This window comes from Bos indicus, chromosome 22 (genome assembly GCF_029378745.1).
Source record: "Bos indicus isolate NIAB-ARS_2022 breed Sahiwal x Tharparkar chromosome 22, NIAB-ARS_B.indTharparkar_mat_pri_1.0, whole genome shotgun sequence".
NCBI classification, from domain to species: Eukaryota; Metazoa; Chordata; class Mammalia; order Artiodactyla; family Bovidae; genus Bos; species Bos indicus.
The window spans coordinates 16929910-16949738 of NC_091781.1; the positions used below are offsets into that span (position 1 = coordinate 16929910).

Consider the following 19829-nt stretch of genomic DNA (forward strand, 5'->3'; position numbering starts at 1 on the left):
ACAGAGGTCTACTCTGACAGATGATGGAGGGGCAGGGGGACCTACAGACAGCTGAGCTGTAACTTATAAGTGTGGCTTATTTTCTAAGACAAACATGGCATAATTAAAGGTCAGTATTATAAAAAAAATTAACAAGCTACACTTTGGGAAAATTCCCCAAATTCATCACCCCAACCCAGGCTCCATTTTTTCTCATTTTTCTTTGTCCTGTGAATACTTGGTCCATACAGGATATAAAAATTGAGTGAATACTGATTTTCTGGATCCACCCTGTTTTTTTGGATCCACTTTAAAAGAGATGCTAATCCACCAGAGATGGCGGAGCGACAGCAGAGTACACATGAGACGTTGGCGGCTCTCTCGGTGCCTACTGGACCACCCTGAGCAAATGACTTAACCTCTCTGGCTTGTTTCTCCCCTGCACGAGGGGGATACAAGAACCTCCTCACAGGGAGGGCTGTGTGAGGATATAGGGAGAGGATGCTCAAGGCCTGGCACCCAGTGCGCCCTGGTGACTGCTTTGCCCCATCCCCGAGCCCACGAGCCTGTGAACACATGGCCTCCACCCACTTGGAGGGGGGTGCCCTGCACTCACTTCATGCCAAACTTCACCTTCTTGTTCTCCACCATCAGGTCACAGATGTACTTGACTGACAGGTACCGGAGCAGCTTGATGTCATAGCCTCTGACCTTATCAAAGAGATGCGTGTCGGAACTTCTGAAACAGACAGCCAGATGGAGAAACTCCACTGAGTGTCCATTCCCGGAAGTCTAGGTGCTACAGGAGCACTTCTGTTTCCCTTCTCCAGGAGAGGGAGGCTGGGAGGGCCAGACGGGACAGCAGTCCCAGTGAAGGTGAGGGAAGGTGACTTTCCAAGAGATTATTCTGCTCTCTGGGACACATTTCAAAGAGAAGCAATATGCAGCAGGGGCAGGAAAGGGCTTTCTGGTGCGGCTTGACATTAAGCCAGAAGACTCAAGATAATCTCAGAGTTCTAAAAAGCAGCAGGCTGGTGGCTGATCAAGTCTCTGAGCTTCCATTAGAGTTTCTCTCTCTCTACCCTCCTCCCTCTTCCCCATTTATGACCACTTTTAGCCATATGACTTGCTCAAAATGTAACAGATTGGAATTCTCACTGGGAGATGGACTTTTTAGAGCTATTTTATCAACTAATTGTGAAATACTAGCAAGTGAATTCCCTCTCCTTAGAAGGCCTCTGAAGCAAAGAGAAAGATGAGATTTTCCTAATCCCCAGGCTGCTTTCTGATCAGTCATACAGATAAAGGCAAAAGTAGAACAAATAAACAGTCACCGTTAATTTATTTTTTTAATGCCCACTGCTTTGCTGAACCCAGCAGATGCCTCGCCAAGAACAGTGCGCAGTGTGGAAGACGGCCTGGCTGGAGCAGAGGTCGTCTGATCTCGGGGCAAGAGCCAAACATTCCTGTGTGCAAGCCAGAGCTGCTGCTTGTGGAACCAGCAGGCAGAAGCTGGGCACAGCGAGATGCCTTTTCAAGCTCCGTGCTGTGATTTTGGGCAGCTGATCTGACTAGGGTGCTGATGTGCATTCCAGAGATGCCTGACACCCGTTAAAGACTTTCCATGTGGCACAGACCATGCAAAGGAGCTTTCCCAAAGTACCATTACTGTCATTTTCTAAAAAGTATTTAGAAAGGAGGTAGGAAGAGTGGGAGCCAGCCCCCTCCATCCCTTTCAGGGGACCTAAAGCACTCCTCTGTGTTGTACTCCCTTACGGCACTAATCACACAGCTGCGGAACTTCTGGTGCCTGCATCTCCGATGTGTTGACTAGTCCTCAGGCCAGGTGTGTCCGGCATCACCTGGTAGGCTGGACATCAACATCCTGGAAACCATGGGGCTTGAAGATACACAGATGTCTGCACCACGTCTTGGGCCTGCAGTGCCAGGAACCCCAGGACTGGGGCACTCTCCCTGGGGTCCTTGTGAGCAGCCCGGATAAAGACAGACTGCTCAGGCAGTTCATCAAATCAGCTGCGGGTGAGGCTATGGGGTGGACTTCAACAACTGTTTCAGGGATGTGGACGAAGGAAGCCAATCCATTCACCTGGACCACTGATGATGTCACGGCCATCAGTAGAAAATGGCCACCACTGGTCAGATACCTGCCCCTCACCCAAGCCCAGACCCATAACTGCCTGGCACTGACCGAAGAGCACAGTCCTCCTCCGTGAGATCTTCTGCATCTGCCCAGGCGTCGTCTGCACCCCCTGTGGGAGGAACCTGTGGTCAGCACTTGGGGCATGGCAGGGGCTCCATGCAAGGGCTGCTTGACCAGTCTACCCCTGGTTCCACCCCAAGGACCATGCTCCTCCCTTTCCCAGGACCGGATGCCCCACGTGCCTGGCATTCTTCTCACCATAAGCATCTTCTCAGGTGATGAGAGGAGGGGCTCTAGACACTCCTGCCCCCCCATCCCAGGTTGCTGCCCACCCCCATAATCACCACCACCGCTGTGGCCATGGGTAGCTGTTCTCCATGACTGGGGTCCTGTTCTTAGTTACAGAGGCTGCAGCTCAGTGCTCACCTGAGAAAATATAGTTGTAGCCAGTGCGTCCATACAGCTCCCCCCATCCAGCCAGTGTGGCTGACCTGCAAATGTGCTGGGAGAGAAACCACATTTTCAGGGTCAGATGGTTTTCTGGAGTTTTTTGGTTCTACTTTTCCCTGCTTTCTTGAGATATAATTGACCCATGACATTGTGTAAGTTTAAGGTGCACAACATGCTGATTTGTATCACTGCTGCTGCTGCTGCTAAGTCACTTCAGTTGTGTCCGACTCTGTGCAACCCCATAGACGGCAGCCCACCAGGCCCCGCCATCTCTGGGATTCTCCAGGCAAGACCACTAACATACTGCAAAACCATTACCACCACAGAGTTAGCTAACACCTGCATCAGGTCACATAATTACCATTTCTTTGTGTGGTGGAAACATTTAAGACCATCTCTCTCTACAACTTTCATGTACATAATACAGAATTATTAACTATAACCACCACGCTGTACATTAGACCCACAAACCTTATTCATCTTGCAACTGGAAGTTTGTACCCTCTGACCAACAGTCAGGTGGTTTTCTGAAGTGCACACAGTAGGGGGAAGCCCTGGAACTCTTCTGATCATTCCAGACCAGCAAAATGGGTGCATGAGCACTGCCCAAAGTCTCAGCATCAGGGCCACTGTGACAGCAGTCTCTCTGAAGCAAGCCTAGATTTTAACCTACAGCCTCTGTCAAGGGGTTCTCTCTCCCAAATGAGAGGCACCAGAGTGTCACTAATGGTAATGAGTAGACTCAGTGGTTGTCACATACAAGTGGTCTTACTTGGGTTAAGACCTGGCGATTATCACATGTGTATGTCAGCATGTGAGTGAAACACAAACACACCTTTCCACTGGGTTTTCACAAGCCCTTAAGGGAAGTGTGGCTGGGGGCAGGCACTGCTGCTGCTTCACAGATGAAAAGAGCAATGGGTGCAGGGAGATGAAGTAGGGCCTGAGGTCCCACAGTGAGGAATAAGCAGGGATCTGACCGAGCCCACATCCCTCCAGAGCGTCTGTGCTGTCACTGCAACTGCTTAGTGCAGGGAAGGGAAACCTTCCTGGAGCAGGAGGGTCAATTAAGGGAGAAATGTTTGGGGGCTTTTTTTTTTTTTTAAAGAAATTTTACCTTCTCTCTCCTACGTACTAAAGGAATGTAGTAACTGTAACTGTGCTTAACTTTGCTTTTACTCTTTGCTCATCACTGAAGCAGCATTACAAGAGCTAGAATTCTAGAAACCAGGCAATAGGTGTGAACTTCATTATCTAATTTTTTAGAAAAAGTTTATTTGGCTGTGTCAGGTCTCAGTTGCTCTCCAGCGTGTGGGATTCCAACTTCCAGACCAAGGCATGAACCCACATCCACTGCATTGCACAGCACATTCTTAACCACTAGATCGCCAGGGAAGCCTCTCACTATCTGATTCTAAGGCTGAATCTTTATAAACTGTGTTTGATGAGATCCAAGAGGGGTGGGGGAATGGGAAGAGGTATCTGGGATCTGGTGACCCCAGGGTTTAGCTACAGGCTGAGGGAGGCAGTGAGGGTGGCTGGGAGATTAAACTGGGGGTGGGGGGGGGGACATTTCTGAATGGGTCATGCAGCCTGGCAGTATAAGGAGGGTCCCTGGAAGATTGTAGAATATTGCCAGAGGGCGTCTCCTTCTCCACCTGTAAGACAGTGGGAAAGAAACACTTTTGCTATTACAGGAAAGAGGCTTGCTAGGAACTGGCAGGTCATCACTGGCAGCTTAGAACAGGGGGCAAATGATAGAAGAGCAACCTGCTACAATCCGGGGGGTGCTTTGCCAGTGCTGGGGGCAGAACACATTTGAGGTAGGGCTGTCCTGGAAGCCTGTAAAGAAGGGCTTGGGCAGAGAGTCCTGCTAGCCTGAGCACGATGCACTCTATGGGGGAATGTTTCACTTTCTCTGGGTCCAAAAGGATTTTGCAAATCTGATGATGATGACAAATTGTCTCCGGATAAAAATGTACATGCCAGAGTTTACCTATATCTCCAAGTCCATCCACAGATCCCTTTCCAGCCTCAAATAACATCCTCTACTTGGAAAAGACCAGCCCAGTAATTAGGAGTTGCAGCAACGGAGTGTCCACTTTCGGGTTGAGGACCCTCAAGATTCCAATGGTATTGGGGGAGGTCTGATTCCTGAGCAAACAAGTGAGGGGGGGTGGTGGCTGTTTTGAGTTTGACCAGCACATGTTACCATGTCCCCCTCCATCATTCAAGCTGCGGCACGAAATCTCACTCTTCTATTATTTCTATTAAATCTTTTTCAGGCAGACACATATCCCCTCATGAGCTGTTGAGCTCTGAGCTCTTTTCAAGGCTCAGATTCTTCTTTCTGCTCCCCAATTTCCCCAAATCCCCTTGATCTGTCCCTGTTTTTTTGGTCTCAGAGGCAGCCACACCCAGCCCAGGGGACTCATCAGGTGGAGGAGGATGGGCAAGCTGGCTGGCTTCCCAAGTGAAATACCAACCTCCACAGGAAGGTCCTGAGTGCTGGAGTTGGGGGAAGCCGTACCCCACGGGCGGGTCCATGTCTGACCTTGCTCCTGGGTTTCACGGCTCCAATGCACAGGCCACCATTTCCATACTTCAAGCTTAACTCTTGACTGAAAAAGCAGGATACACTCTGAAAGCTATCCATTTACCTAATTAGGGGTGGCCTCTAATGTTGCATGAGGAAGATGGCTCTGTAGGATTTATAAATTTAGTACCAACTTTGGCACGTAGAATAAAAGCAGCTGATCTCTGCTCCCCATTTCTTAAGGGAGGAAACAGAGAGAAAGAAGACCTGTTCCAATTTTAATTTTCTAAAAACCAGATACAAGTGATGGTGGAGAAAATGGCATGTGAGAACAGCTTACTCTTAAATGCTTGAACTGAGTTTTATTAAAAAATTAATAATATATCTTAGTTAAGCCTATATGTCCCAAGATATTACTATGTCAACATATAATCACTTTTTAAATTATTAATATTTTACATTTTTTGGATTAAGTCTTCAAAATCCAATATGTATTTATAATTACAGCACATCACAAGTAGGATGCTTTATTTTCAGTGTTTAAAGGGTAATGTAGTCCTACCTCAAAAGAAAATTGTATTTAATCGAAAAAAATTCTACATTGCTTCAATCAGAAAATGGAAATTAACTGAAATGAAACAAAATCAGACGTTTAGTTCCTAAGCTGCCCTAGCCACAACGGACTGAGTTTGGAAGGAAGCAGGAAGTCGGCACTTCTGAGCATACATTCCCCGGCTCAGCTTGGCTGGGTATGTTGGCAGCAAACACTGCTGTCACCAAACTCGTTAGGGCCTGCTGGGAGACCCCCCTGAGGACAAGATGCCCACCAAACAACAGAAGACCTTCTCCTGTTCTTCCCCATCTCTTGATCCTCAAGTTCATAGGTCTGCCTTCCCCACCCACTGAGCTCCAGGGTGACAGGACTGTCTCGGTCACCTGTCCCCCTACAACCCAGCACAGAGCCCACTACTGTGTAACCCAACAGCAGTGTCTTCCTAGAGAGCCTGCCCACACCAGCTGGGTAGGCAGCTGCTAGACACTGGGAGGATAGCAGTAATAAGACACGGCTTCTGTCCTCACAGGGATTACAGAAGAGAGGAGATAGCAGACTTATTCCTATCAAACACAATAGGAATAAAATGTACATAAGAAGGTATTAAGCCAGTGAACACGACTGAGTCAGGGGAAGCTACAGGGAACACAATGGGATCACATCAACAGACAAAAAGGTGCAAAGGGAGAAGAAAGCAGGATCAATGGTACAGCCCTTAGCGTCAAAGCCTCCTCAAAATAATACCACCCCTGCCCCCCAAAACGGAATTTGCTGGCAGTCCAGCAGTTAGGGCTCTCACGCCTTCACTGTCGATCAAGGCCTGGGTTTGATCCTTGGTTAGGGAACTAAGTAAGGTCCCACAAGCCTTGGGGTATGACAAAAAAAAAAAAAAAAATCCCTCCAACTCTTCACCCTCCCTCTGAAATGTGTTGCCTCGCGGCTCTTTCTCTCAGTCTCACCGCAATTTCCCAAGTGCATTCTGGAAACTCCCTTCTCAAGGTCTGCAGAGTGAGAAAGGACAACACCACACAGATTCCTCTGCTTCAGGACTTCTTAGAGCCTTTCCTACACTGACGTACACTTGCCAATGAACCTCCTGTATCTGGAGCTTGGGGGTCAGGGTGAATCTAGGGTATGATGTCTCTCAATCTTATTTGAGAGGGAATGCTTTGCACAAGCATATCCTTAAACTACTGTTCTATAGAACACACTGTGGGAAGTACTGGTTTGAGTGTTTCCTACATAATTTCTAGTGGGAATAAGTAAGCTTTAAGAAGATCTGTCTACGGCCATACCACCCTGAACGCGCCCGATCTCGTCTGATCTCGGAAGCTAAGCAGGGTCGGGCCTGGTTAGTACTTGGATGGGAGAAGATCAATTTCTGGAACTTTACTCGCAGACATACTTTCCCCTAGAACAGACCAACCCTATGAAGTCTGCGGCTTCCTGACTCACCTGTCACATTTGCCCTTCCTCCATTTACGAAAGATTGGCACAGGAGAGGAAACAGACCTACCCTATGAAAGTCTGTGGCTGCTTCTCCTTTCCTATCTCCTCCTGTCACATGAAGGCACAAAAGGAGAGGAATCAGGCTAGCATTTCTCTCTCCCAGTGCTGTGCCCCAGCCCTTGCCTGCATGCTAGGAGAATGGACTAAAGTCCCAGAGGCGCCAGGACCACAGCGCACACAGGCACCTACCAGATGAACAGAAGAGAGGGCAGACATTTCTGCTCTCCTCCCCTCCTCCAAGCTATTGGTCTGCTTCTTCTAGATTAATCTTTCTCAAAATGATATTTTATTCTGTATTTCCCTGTCCGGAAGTCACAGAGGCTTGTCTGGCAAATGCAAACACCTCAGCCAGCATCCAGCCTCCTGCATTCAGCCCCTTCCATCCTCAGCTCCGCCACCTACCTCACTCCCATCAGGTCGTCTCCCAGCCTTTCTCATGCCTGCCTCACTGTACGCCCCAGGCAGCTACCTGCCTGGGATACCCTCCCACTCTTCTGCCAAAGCTCGTAGCCTAGTCCCGCTCACTTAATGAGGCCATGCCTGTCAGTCCACACCACTGCCCGTCTTTAGTGGGTTCCTCTGATACCACACTATGTGGCACCAAGCTACAGTGTAGTAACTTGAGGGCGTTTTGCAGTAAGTTTAAATCTCAGCTCTCAAGTTGTGTAAAGTAAACTTGGGGAAGTTATTTAACCACTTTGAGCCTTCATTTCATCTGCAAAATGGGAATATCTAATACATCAAAGGATTATTAAAAATAGGTGAAATGAGACCCTATTTAGGTACCAAATTAACAACACTCAATAGAATATAAGCTTGATAAAGGTGCAAATTTTTGTTTATCATATATGCTGAGGTACCTTAAGGCCTGAATATGATACATATTCAATAAATACTTGGTAAATTACACTACTGAAAGGATGGACAAACAACTTATCTGATCTAATCTATTCACAAACTCGTGATGTAGGCGATTATTTTTCCCATTTGACAGAGGAGGAAATGGAGGTCTTGCACAGGCAGGAGGCAGCAGAGCCAGGATCAGAACCTAGGCAGCAGGGCTCCAGGACACAGGGTGGAGTCCTCCGCTATGACCATCCCTTGCCTACCTAGAATCACCCTTGAAAAAAGTGGTTTTGGAACTGGTCTGATTCTCTGGCCTGCTTCCCACCACACCAGGCACCCCGTAACCACCCTAACTTGTCTGGCAACAAGACAACTGTCAGTTTAGTTCAGTTCAGTCATTCAGTTGTGTCCGACTCTTTGCAACCCCATGGACTGCAGCATGCCAGGCCTCCGTGTCCATCACCAACTTTCAGAGTTTAGTCAAACTCATGTCTATTAAGTCGGATGCCATCCAATCATCTCATTCTCTGTCGTCCCCTTCTCCTCCCGCCTTCAATCTCTCCCAGCATCAGGGTCTTTTCAAATGAGTCAGCTCTTCGCATCAGATGGCCAAAGTACTGGGAGTTTCACCTTCAATATCAGTCCTTCCAATGAATATTCAGGACTGATTTCCCTTAGGATGGACTGGTTGGACCTTGCTTTCCAAGGTACTCTCAAGAGTCTTCTCCAACACCACAGTTCAAAAGCATCAATTCTTTTGTGCTCAGCTTTCTATATAGTCCAACTCTCACATCCATACATGACCACTGGAAAAACCATAGCCTTGACTAGACAGACCTTTGTTGGCAAAGTAATGTCTCTACTTTATAATATGCTATTTAGGTTGGTCATAACTTTCCTTCCAAGGAGTCAGTGTCTTTTAATTTCATGGCTGCAGTCACCATCTGCACTGATTTTGGAGCCCAGAAAAATAAAGTCTGACACTGTTTCCACTGTTTCCCCATCTATTTGCCATGAAGTGAAGGGACCAGATGCCATGATCTTTGTTTTCTGAATGTTGAGCTTTAAGCCAACTTTTTCACTCTCCTCTTTCACTTTCCTCAAGAAGTTTTTTAGGTCCTCTTCACTTTCTGCCATAAGGGTGGTGTCATCTGCATATCTGAGGTTATTGATATTTCTCCCGGTAATCCTGATTCCAGCTTGTGTTTCTTCCAGTCCAGTGTTTCTCATGATGTACTCTGCATATAAGTTAAATAAGCAGGGTAACAATATACAGCCTTGACGCACTGCTTTTCCTATTTGGAACCAGTCTGTTGTTCCATGTCCAGTTCTAACTGTTGCTTTCTGGCCTGCATACAGGTTTCTCAAGAGGCAGGTCAGGTGGTCTGGTATTCCCATCTCTTTAAGAATTTTTCCACAGTTTGTTGTGGTCCACACAGTCAAAGGCTTTGGCATAGTCAATAAAGCAGAAATACACGTTTTTCTGGAACTCGCTTGCTTTTTTGATGATCCAATGGATGCTGGCAATTTGATCTCTGGTTCCTCTGCCTTTTCTAACATCTGGAAGTTCATGGTTCAAGTACTGTTGAAGCCTGGCTTGGAGAATTTTGAGCATTACTTTACTAGCGTGTGAGATGAGTGCAATTGTTCGGTAGTTTGAGCATTCTTTGGCACTGCCTTTCTTTGAGACTGGAATGAAAACTGACCTTTTCCAGTCCTGTGGCCACTGCTGAGACAACTGTACACTCTGCATTAAGCCAGGTACCTCCAAGGGAGGGAGAGCGAGGCTATGGGGAGGTCTTACCTTGCCCTTGAACAGGATCACTGGGCAGACAAACCGTCCTCTGCACCTGGCTGTCTTGCTGCGATTGACGAGGTCCTGCAATTTGCTCACCTGCACGGTGCTCTGAAACCTAACACAAGGCAAGAGAGGTAGGTCAGGCTGCTTGTGCATGAGTACTGTGTAAGCCACGCTAGGGGTGTGTGTGTGTAAATATTCATTTCAAATCGAATAAACGCTCAGATTCCTAAATTCTAGATCACAGACATTTTAAGCTTTTCAAGAAAAGAAAAAAAAAAAGCTAGATTATAGGTACTAAAACTGAAATCATCCTGATTTCAAAACCTTTAAGATCAAAAGGTGCTCAGTTTTTCACTCCAAAAGTAGGACAAATATGTTGAGGACCCTCTGGCAATAACGGGGCCATCTTTGTGATCTTTCAGAGGGCAGGATATGATGAAGTTCACATTCCACATGGTTATGAGCCTCTGATACATTATCAACATTTCAACCAACACTAACAGTCTAAAATGTCAACAGGGCAGGGAATGCTGGAGCAAAGGTGGTGAAAAAGAAGCTATTTGTGGCCTTGAGAAGCATGGAAGTTAACACACCCAGCTTCTCAAGGCCACAAATAGCTTCTAGAACACACACCAAAAAAACACATTTAGAAATGAGTTTAAGTCAGTCACACCTATAGCACACCCTTAAAATAAGGGTCTACTGTCACAGATTCACCCACTGAGTCTTAACAAAAGGCTCCACATCAGCCAGTAAGAACTTCTGGTTCCAAGAGAAACAGGAGGCAGGAAGTTCAACAGTGGGAAGCTCTCCCGATTATGCAGAGTAATGGAGGAAAAGGAAGATAGTCAAGCTCCTTCCTTACAAGGGTTGAGTCTCCAGGCTGAGTCCAAGGGCATCATCCCTCCTACATGCCAGTCCTGCTAGTGTCATTGCATGACATGTGCACACAAATAACTGTTTCAGAATGAGTAAGTTCAGTGACTCCTAAACACCACTGGTACCTTTTTAAGCATATCTAAATTCTGTTGGCATTAATAAAAATATAGTCTTCTGAAAACACTGCTGATTTCTTAGTAGCCTTCATAGATATATTCTCAACCTAGTTGCTAATAAAATAACTACTATCAAGTGAGCATTTGAAACTGAAGTTACAACAAGGTCTTCAAATAAAAACCTGATATATGGAGTGTAGAAAAACAGTTCTGATGAACCTATTTAAGAGAAGAAATGGAGACACAGACATAGAGAATGATCTGGTGGAAACAGCAGGAAGGAGAGTGTAGGACAAACTGAGAAAGCAGCACTGACATATATATACTATCACATGTAAAATGGATAACAAGCGGGAAGCTGCTGTATAACACAGAGAGCCCAGCCTGGGACTCAGTGACGACCGAGAAGGGTGGAATGTAGAGGTGAAGATAGGCTCAAGAGAGAGGAGATATATATACATATGTTTGTGCATGCACGTGCGCGAAGTTACTGCAGTCATGCCTGACTCTTTGTGACCCCATGGACTGTAGCCCACCAGGCTCCTGTCAATGGGATTCTCTAGGCAAGAATACTGGAGCAGATTGCCATTTCCTCCTCTAGGGCATCTTTCCCACCCAAGGACTAAATCAGCATCTCTTATGTCTCCTACATTGGCAGGCAGGCTTTTTACCACTAACGCCACCATATATAATTATGACTGATTTGCACTGATGTAAAGCAAAGACCACCAGAACACTGTAAAGTAATTATTCTCCAATCCAAAAAATCGAAGGGAAAAAAAAAACAAAAAACAGAAAAATAAGAATCAATTAGATTCGAATAATAGAATAACTGAAATGAAATAAAAAATACAGTAGAGGGAATCAATACCAAATCAGATGATACAGAAGAACAGATGAGCAATCTGAAAGACAGTAAAATAAAAATCACCCAATGAGAACAGCAAGAAAAGTTTTTTAATGAGAGGAGCTTAAGAGACCCCTAAGACAACATCAAATGTACTAACATTTGCATTATATGAGTCTCAGAAAGAGGAGAGAGAGAGGGAGAGAAAAATTATTTGAAGAAATAATCAGTGAAAAATCCTCTTATTTAGGGATACAGGTTAGAGGTACAGGAAGCATAAAAAATAATAATAATAAAAAAATAACTTGGACCAAGTTTGGTGATTGTAGAAAGAAAACAAGAGGATAAAGGAAGAGGACTTAAACTTTCCATGGTGTATGTTTCTGTAAGGTATGATTTAAGACTTTTTCCCCATTTTTATTAAGCATTTTGTTTTAAATCACAAATTTATTACATCTTTACCATAATTCAAATAGATAAGTGACTACATAAGACTCTTTTTCTTTCTGTTTTTTTGGTTGCAGTGTGCAGCATGCAGGATCTTAGCTCCCTGACTAGGGAGTGAGTGGTCCCTGCAGTGGAAGCTCAGAGTTTTAACCACTGGACCACAAGGGAAGTCCCCATGTTATTTTTACGACCAAGATTTTTTTCTTTTCTGAAGGAAGGAAGAAGGCTGGAGTGCCTCTTCACAGTACGTACAGAGTGCTATGCTTAGTTGCTCAGTCATCTCCAACTCTGCGACCACATGTACTGTAGCCCACCAGGCTCCCCTGTCCATGGAGAGTCTCCAGGCAAGAATACTGGAGTGGGCTGCTATGCCTTTCTCCAGGGGATCTTCCCAACCCAGGGATGGAACCCAGGTCACCCGCATTGCAGGTGGACTCTTTACCATCTAAGCCATGAGGGAAGCCCAAGAATACTGGAGTGGGTAGCCTATCCCTTTTCCAGGGGATCTTTCCAACCTAGGAATCGAACTGGGGTCTCCTGCATTGCAGGCAGACTCTACCAGCTGAGTTACCAGGGAAGCTGGCACAGGCCAATCAGTCAGGCCCTAGAAAAAACATGGCTCACTGGAAACCAAGTTCTACCACCTTTCCCTCATTCTGTGAAATAAAAAGGCAACTGAGTTCAAAATAATTGCCTAATTAAACTCAGATGCCAAGAGAATATAAAACAAAATACACATAATACTGCTTACATTAGTCTTCCTCCCACCTTTTGGTGGCCCCAGGTCATTTGCACAGATGAGATCAGCACTATCTGCTGAGTTAAAAAAAAAAGTTATTTTTATTTATCTGACTTCATCAGATCTTAATTGAGGTATGTGGGAATCTTTAGTTATGGCAGGCAAAACCTAGTTCCCTGACCAGGGATTGAACCCAGGCCCCCTGCACTGGGAGCTCGGAAGTCCCAGCACTGCTTTAACTGACTCTGAGCTCACACCAGCAGCTCTAAATGCCTTGAAACCGCATTTGAGTCTCCCAGGCTAAATACTTCCATTCAACAAACGCTCCACAAAAACGAAGGAGAGAACATGCCAGCATTTTCAGCCTCAGGGTTCTGGGCAGTCTTATGTGGAGGAAGGCACACTTTTTTCATTAGGCTAGCTGGTGCTTTATTGTCCTGGGTCCCCTACTCAAAGAACCAATGCAGTTTCTGTTCTCAGTGGTTCCTGTTTTTATTTTTATTATTTCTTGGCCTTAGAATCTTTCTCTTAACATGCTAAGCACTGGGCTGTGTCTGACACATGATACTTTTATTCGAAGGAATGAAACTGGGCTATGTATTTATGTTTGTCTTGTGGGACTGAGCCCTTAACCTGTAAGATCTGAAGCTATCTCTGGGTAGATGGTGTCAGAGTTGAGTTGAATTGTAGAACACACAGCTGATGTTTGAAAATCAGTGGTATGAGGGAACCCCCCTACCCTACGCTCACATACCAGTGGGAATTATCAAGTGCAGGATTTTAACTTTGTCTCCCAATGCCTCACCTATACCTGCCCTAATTCTGGCCTTTGTTACAATCATTGCTCATTTATTGGTCTGTGTTACCGACCAGACCTAAAGGTAAGGATTTCATATCTCTGGCAGGGTCTCCAACTAGATCCCTGAGATGTGGCCCATGGCAGCAGTTTGTCTTGCTGATAAACACACATCTTGGCCATTCAGACAGCCCCATCCAGGCTTCTCTTCCCAGATGACGGGCTAAACTGGGGAGGTGGATTAATAGAACCAAACCACTTCCTGAATCCAGTTCTACCCTGTGCAACTCAGTCTAACTAGTGTCATAGTAACACCAAATCCAGGCATGTAAAGCAAAAAGTTCTATTTCTTCTCACCTACACATGCACATATTCCCTCTTCAACAGACATGGCCCACTTAGTATCACCTTGAGGCCTTGCAAGAAGTGAAAAGTAAAAACAGACTATAACTCCTCTAGGGTTAGCGATATACTGTGGTGGTCCTGGCCTGGAAAGAGAGACTCTGCTAGGCAAAGTGGAAGCTTCCTGGCAGTGATAGAAAGAAGAGGCAGGCATACACGTGCTATGATCTACATACAATTAATTCCCCCAGTAAGTTCCTTTTTCTCAGGGAACGCCACCTCGACCTGGTTAGAAGGCACACTTACATGTCTCCCATCTTACACATGAGCAAATTTGTCTATGTGAAAGCCCTCTCTGGCTCCCTGTGGTTCCAGGTTATAGCAAAGGAGTCATCTAGGAAGCTCTCTGTGATGTAGAAATTCTCATTTAGGGCCCCTGGAATCTGTGATTTCAATGAGTGCTCAGAGGGTACTAGCCCAAGAACCACTAACACCCACAAGTCTGCACTCCTTGGACCAATGATCAAGACCCTATACAAGCTAGTCCCTAACTAGGGACATTTAAGGGACATTTCTACTTGTCTGTGCAATTCCAGCTGAAAGGCATCTCCACCACAGGGTCTCCCCAAACACACACACGAGGCAGGATCTACCCTTCTCCCCAACTTGTCTACAGCAGCACTTCTCCAGCCTCTATGTATGTATGGGCCATCTTGTTATGCCATGATTTTGATTCAGTGGCTCTGGAACCTAGGACTGAGAATCTCTAGCCAGTGAGCTCTGAGCAGTGCTGTGAGCAATGATGGCCTGCTGCACCCCGTAGAATGACTCTACTGTAGCCTTTCTCATAACAGTGCTTCCCTGGGGCCAGAGTTTCAGATATTGTTGGCAACACCTCCTGGAATTCCCTTAAAATCAACAGCAAGCAGGAAGTCTAGCAGAACAAACTTTGAGATCAACATAAAGCACTTCCTAGAGCCTTATAAGCCTCTTGTAAGTACTTATTATTACTTATAAGCCTTATAAGTAATAAGTCTGATCACTTATCAGTGTCCAACAACTGCTATGTTAAGTCACTTCAGTCGTTTCCGATTCTGTGCGACCCCATAGACGGCAGCCCACCAGGCTCCCCCGTCCCTGGGATTCTCCAGGCAAGAACACTGGAGTGGGCTGCCATTTCCTTCTCCAATGCATGAAAGTGAAAAGTGAAAGTGAAGTCACTCATTCGTGTCCGACTCTTAGCGACCCCATGGATTGCGGCCTAACAGGCTCCTTCGTCCATGGGATTTTCCAAGCAAGAGGTACTGGAGTGGGGTGCCACTGCCTTCTCCGCCAACAACTGCTACCGTTTACTTACTGCCTACGGGCTGCATCCTGTGCTGGGTGCTCTGTGTCACTAGTACCTGGTGAACTGTTACCTCACAGAAAAGCACCCGGGCTTTGGTAGGTCCTCAATATACAGCAGCACTTATTTCTAACTCTTAGAGCACACACATCAAGCTTGGAATAGTCCCATTTATCAGCAGGGATTGCACTAGTCACTTTTGTAAATAGAGATAGAGACTGATGAGGAAACTAAGAGCCAAAGCAGTTCAACAACTTGCCCAAGTTAGTGATGCAGTCAGCAAGTACACTGACCTCAAGCTTTAAGCTTTTGACCTTTAAGCTCTATACATGTACATACCCTTAAGCATGTCCGCAAAGCATACCTCCCACTCACTCTTAAAAAAAGGAAACGCTGAGGTTTAGGGAGGTGGGGCATGGAGTCAGCTGTCTTAGGACAATGACTGATAGGGTGGGAGTAAAATAGGAGACCAGGACTGTGACTTTCAGCTTCTTCTTCTATGCTGTGCTATCAGGATGCCAACAAGGCTTAACATCTGGGAAAAGCGAGTCTGCCTTGCCCAATGACAGACTTTCCTGACCCTGGGGATGAGATGTCAAGGCCTTCCCAGAAGGGGATGCCTTGGTGACATGATGCTCACGTGTCTTTCTCCTTCTCCGAACTCTCATACTCCAGGAACACAATGTGCTGTGGGTAGTGGCCACAGATATCCCCATTCACATTCTGGATCACACTATAACAGTAGTCTCGGCCAAACAGCTCCAGACACCTCTTCTCAATGCGTTCAACCTGCACAGAGGAGGAGATATGAACATAAAGAAGATTCTGGGATTCAGAATTAGGCGGGTCCCACCCTGGAGAAATCTCTGGGAATAACCTTTCCCTCTATAATTATAATGCAATACAAGGAAGAGACCTGTTGCTAGGTCATAGGCCCTCAACGTGCAGTTCATGAACCCATGTAATAAACTTTGGTGGGGGCAGGGAGGGACTCTGAAGCCCTCAATGTTGTGGTGAAACTGTGTTTCTTAGGCATCCAAAGAGAGGATTACACCTTTCACGAGATTCTCAAAGGGGTCCACAGGCCCTAAGTATTAAGAACCTTTGCTCTAGGTTATTTTAACCAGCATCAATACATTATCTTCCTTTGGCTCCAGATGCTTCTCAATTCTCCAGTCATAAAACAGTACCCAGAAGCTCTAATTAGTGTAATGAGTAGAAGCTGCAGACAAAGGTGTCTCCTTACAATTTGCTTATGAAATAGAAGGAACAGCTCCCTTAAAACTGCTCTTATTTTGCTAATTTCGGGAAAGGCCCCATAGAAGAAGGACATAAAACCCGCAACATCTCAACAAGCCTGCAAAAGATCAGAAAGTTTAGCGCCAGCTGGAGTGAAAGTCAGACATAACTTTTTACAACACTGATTTTCATGCGTGTGTAAAATGAAAAGAGGCCCAGGAAAACCACTGACCCTGTAACCACCCAAAAGATCAATGGGGTGGGAAAAACTCACAGGAATGAGGAATCCTCAAACTTGAAGGGACATGAACATCATTAAGAAGCCTATTAAAAATTACAAATTCCAGGTTCCCAACCTCAGAAATACTAACTCAGTAGGACTGGGTGGGACCAAGTAACCTTTATTTTTAATAAACACCCCAGGTGATGCTGATGGTCTGGAGCCAAACCAGAGTTTCATGGCCCTGCATGGAAGAGAATTTCACTGGAAAACCTGATGCTAAACCTGCCGAAAGAACGTGAGGAATCAAAGATGGTAGGGTCAGTAAGATTCCCATCAGACTGCCAGGCAGTGCCTAAGATGGAAATGGCGTGACCACACTGGAAGCTTTCCAGGTCTAGCAATAAGGAGACTGAAGGGAATCCCAAGGGTAGAAAAACAGAGGAACTAAGACTTGCTTTTGATAAAGGAATAGAGAGTGTGGTTTGTCTTCCTACTCTATGGGAGAAGGAAATAAAGGGATGGATCCAATTCTAAGTCATGCTGAGACTGTTTAAGGAGGCAACACAACTCGGTTTACCTCTTTGCTCAATTCTGCACCAGCCCTCCAGCACCTTCACTCTAATCTCTATCTGACTTGCAGAAATCCTCTAGCCTTTAAAAAGTAGACTTGAGGGCTTTTGTCCCCATACCTGATGCAAGAGAATTATCCCCTCCCTTCAGCTCCCCCTCTCTAATCTCTGAACTTGGTCTCTCAGGGGTGATCCCTGACCTCCAACCTTTCTGTCTCAAACCAAAATGTCGTCCTTCCTTGGTTCACTCTGACCCCAGTTCCTCTTTTCGATATTTAAACCCGGACCCTTACTCTCCAAGTCCAGACTCTGGGAACTTCCCTCTCTTTCCGTCCTCTCACCCCTGACCTCAGCCTTTCCTCAGTTACTTCCCAAGGCAGGGACCTTCTCTTTCTGCTCACTGCTGCTCCGTACTCACCTTAGAGCCGCCCGTCCCACTGCAGTCTTTGGCCCGGTACTGAGTCCGGGAGAACTCCTCCAGCAGCTCCCCGAGTCCTGGCTCCTGTGGCTGTGGGCTGCCCGAAGAAGCCGAGGACCCCGCCGAGGCAGCAGCGGCGGCCCGAGCGCCAGCCATGGCCCAGCCTCCCGTCCCCTTCAGCGCCCCGCGGCCCCCTCAGCGCGGCTCAGCCCGGCACATGGCACTTGCAGGTACCAAGTACAAGTCCAGAATCTCCACAGCCGCCTCAGCCGCCGCCTTCGCCTTCCACTTCCGGTCCCGCCCCACCCAGACGGATGTTTACTCCGGCAGTGACCAATCGGAGCCCAAGACTCGCGTCCTGCCCCAAGATTACCCGCCCACCCCCCGACGCGGAGCGGTCCAAGTGGTCTCCGGGGAGGGGACTGCCGGCCACTCGCAGAAACCTCCTGCTCCGCCCCACGGGGTTTCCTCCGGAAAGTCAGGCTAAACCATTGGGACTGCGTGGGGGGAGGTGGACAGCGCGGGAACTAGGAGGAAAGAACCACGGAAAGACCGCGGAAGAGTGGAACGAACCATTACCGAGAGAGGAGGATGCTGCAATAGTCAACCCAATTTACTGAGGGAAAAGGGAGGGGAGGGACGGATCATGACTGGCTTGAAATTCTGTTAAGAAGCCCCATATTATTTTTCTTTTTTTAACAGACCATTTCAAACATTCACAGAAATGGAGAGAATAGTATAATGAACCCTCATATACATTAGCTGCTGTTGCTGCTGCTAAGTCGCTTCAGTCGTGTCCGACTCTGTGCGACCCCATAGACCATAGCCCACCAGGCTCCCCCGTCCCTGGGATTCTCCAGGCAAGAACACTGGAGTGGGTTGCCATTTCCTTCTCCAATGCATGAAAGTGAAAAGTGAAAGTGAAGTCGCTCAGTCATGTCTGACTCTTCGCGACCCCATGGACTGCAGCCTACCAGGCTCTTCCGTCCATGGGATTTTCCAGGCAAGAGCACTGGAGTGGGGTGCCATTGCCTTCTCCAATACATTAGCTTGTGTCAACAATAATCCAAATACTATCTATCTATCCTGTTTAGTCAATCTTTCCCCATCCAATAGGATTGTTTTAAAACACATCTCATTATTTAATCTGTGACTACTTCAGTATTTATAACAGATTAGTACTGTTCAGTTCAGTTCGCTCAGTCGTGTCCGACTCTTTGTGTGTCCGACTCTTTGAGACCCCAGGGACTGCAGCACGACAGGCCTCCGTGTCCATCACCAACTCCCGGAGTTTACTCAAATTCATGTCCATTGAGTTGGTGATGCCATCCGACCATCTCATCCTCTGTCGTCCCCTTCTCCTCCCGCCTTCAATGTTTCCCAGCATCAGGGTCTTTTCAAATGAGTCAGCTCTTCACATCAGGGGGCCAAAGTATTGGAGTTTCAGCTTCAACATCAGTCTTCCAATGAATATTTTAGACTGATTTTCTTTAGGATGGACTGGTTGGATCTCCTTGCAGTCCAAGGGACTCTCAAGAGTCTTCTCCAACACCACAGTTCAAAAACATCAATTCTTCCGCACTCAGCTTTCTTTATAGTCCAACTCTCACATCCATACATGACTACTGGAAAAACCATAGTCTTGACTAGACGGACCTTTGTTGGCAAAGTAATGTCTGCTTTTTAATATGCTATCTAGGTTGGCCATAGCTTTTCTTCCAAGGAGCAAGAATCTTTTTAATTTCATGGCTGCAGTCACCATGTGCAGTGATTTTGGAGCCCCAAAAAATAAAGTCTGCCACTGTTTCCCCATTTATTTGCCATGAAGTGATGGGACCATGATCTTAGTTTTCTGAATGTTGAGTTTTAAGCCAGCTTTTTCACTCTCTTTCATCAAGAGGCTCGTTAGTTCTTCTTCACTTTCTGCCATAAGGGTGGTGTCATCTGCATATCTGAGGTTATTGATATTTCTCCTGGTAATCTTGATTCCAGATTGTTCTTCATCCAGTCCAGCGTTTCTCATGATGTACTCTG

General features: G+C 46.4%; 1 protein-coding gene across 6 annotated transcripts in view; it reads right to left on the reverse strand.

The window, feature by feature from the left end:
- Positions 1-18100, reverse strand: part of MTMR14 (myotubularin related protein 14) — a 44680-nt gene extending 26580 nt beyond the window's left edge. For 4 of the 6 annotated variants that reach the window (XM_070776259.1, XM_070776258.1, XM_019984781.2 and 1 more), the window contains exons 1-6: positions 17796-18100; positions 15987-16135; positions 9839-9947; positions 2567-2642; positions 2189-2249; positions 596-718 (exon numbers count right to left, since the gene is read on the reverse strand). In XM_070776259.1, coding sequence (XP_070632360.1) covers positions 596-718; positions 2189-2249; positions 2567-2642; positions 9839-9947; positions 15987-16135; positions 17796-17951 — 674 coding nt within the window. In that variant the 5' untranslated portion in view covers positions 17952-18100. The remainder of the gene's footprint in view (positions 1-595; positions 719-2188; positions 2250-2566; positions 2643-9838; positions 9948-15986; positions 16136-17795) is intronic. The other 2 variants (XM_019984780.2, XM_019984779.2) reach the window with 1 other exon arrangement.
- Positions 18101-19829: the final 1729 nt, after the last annotated feature.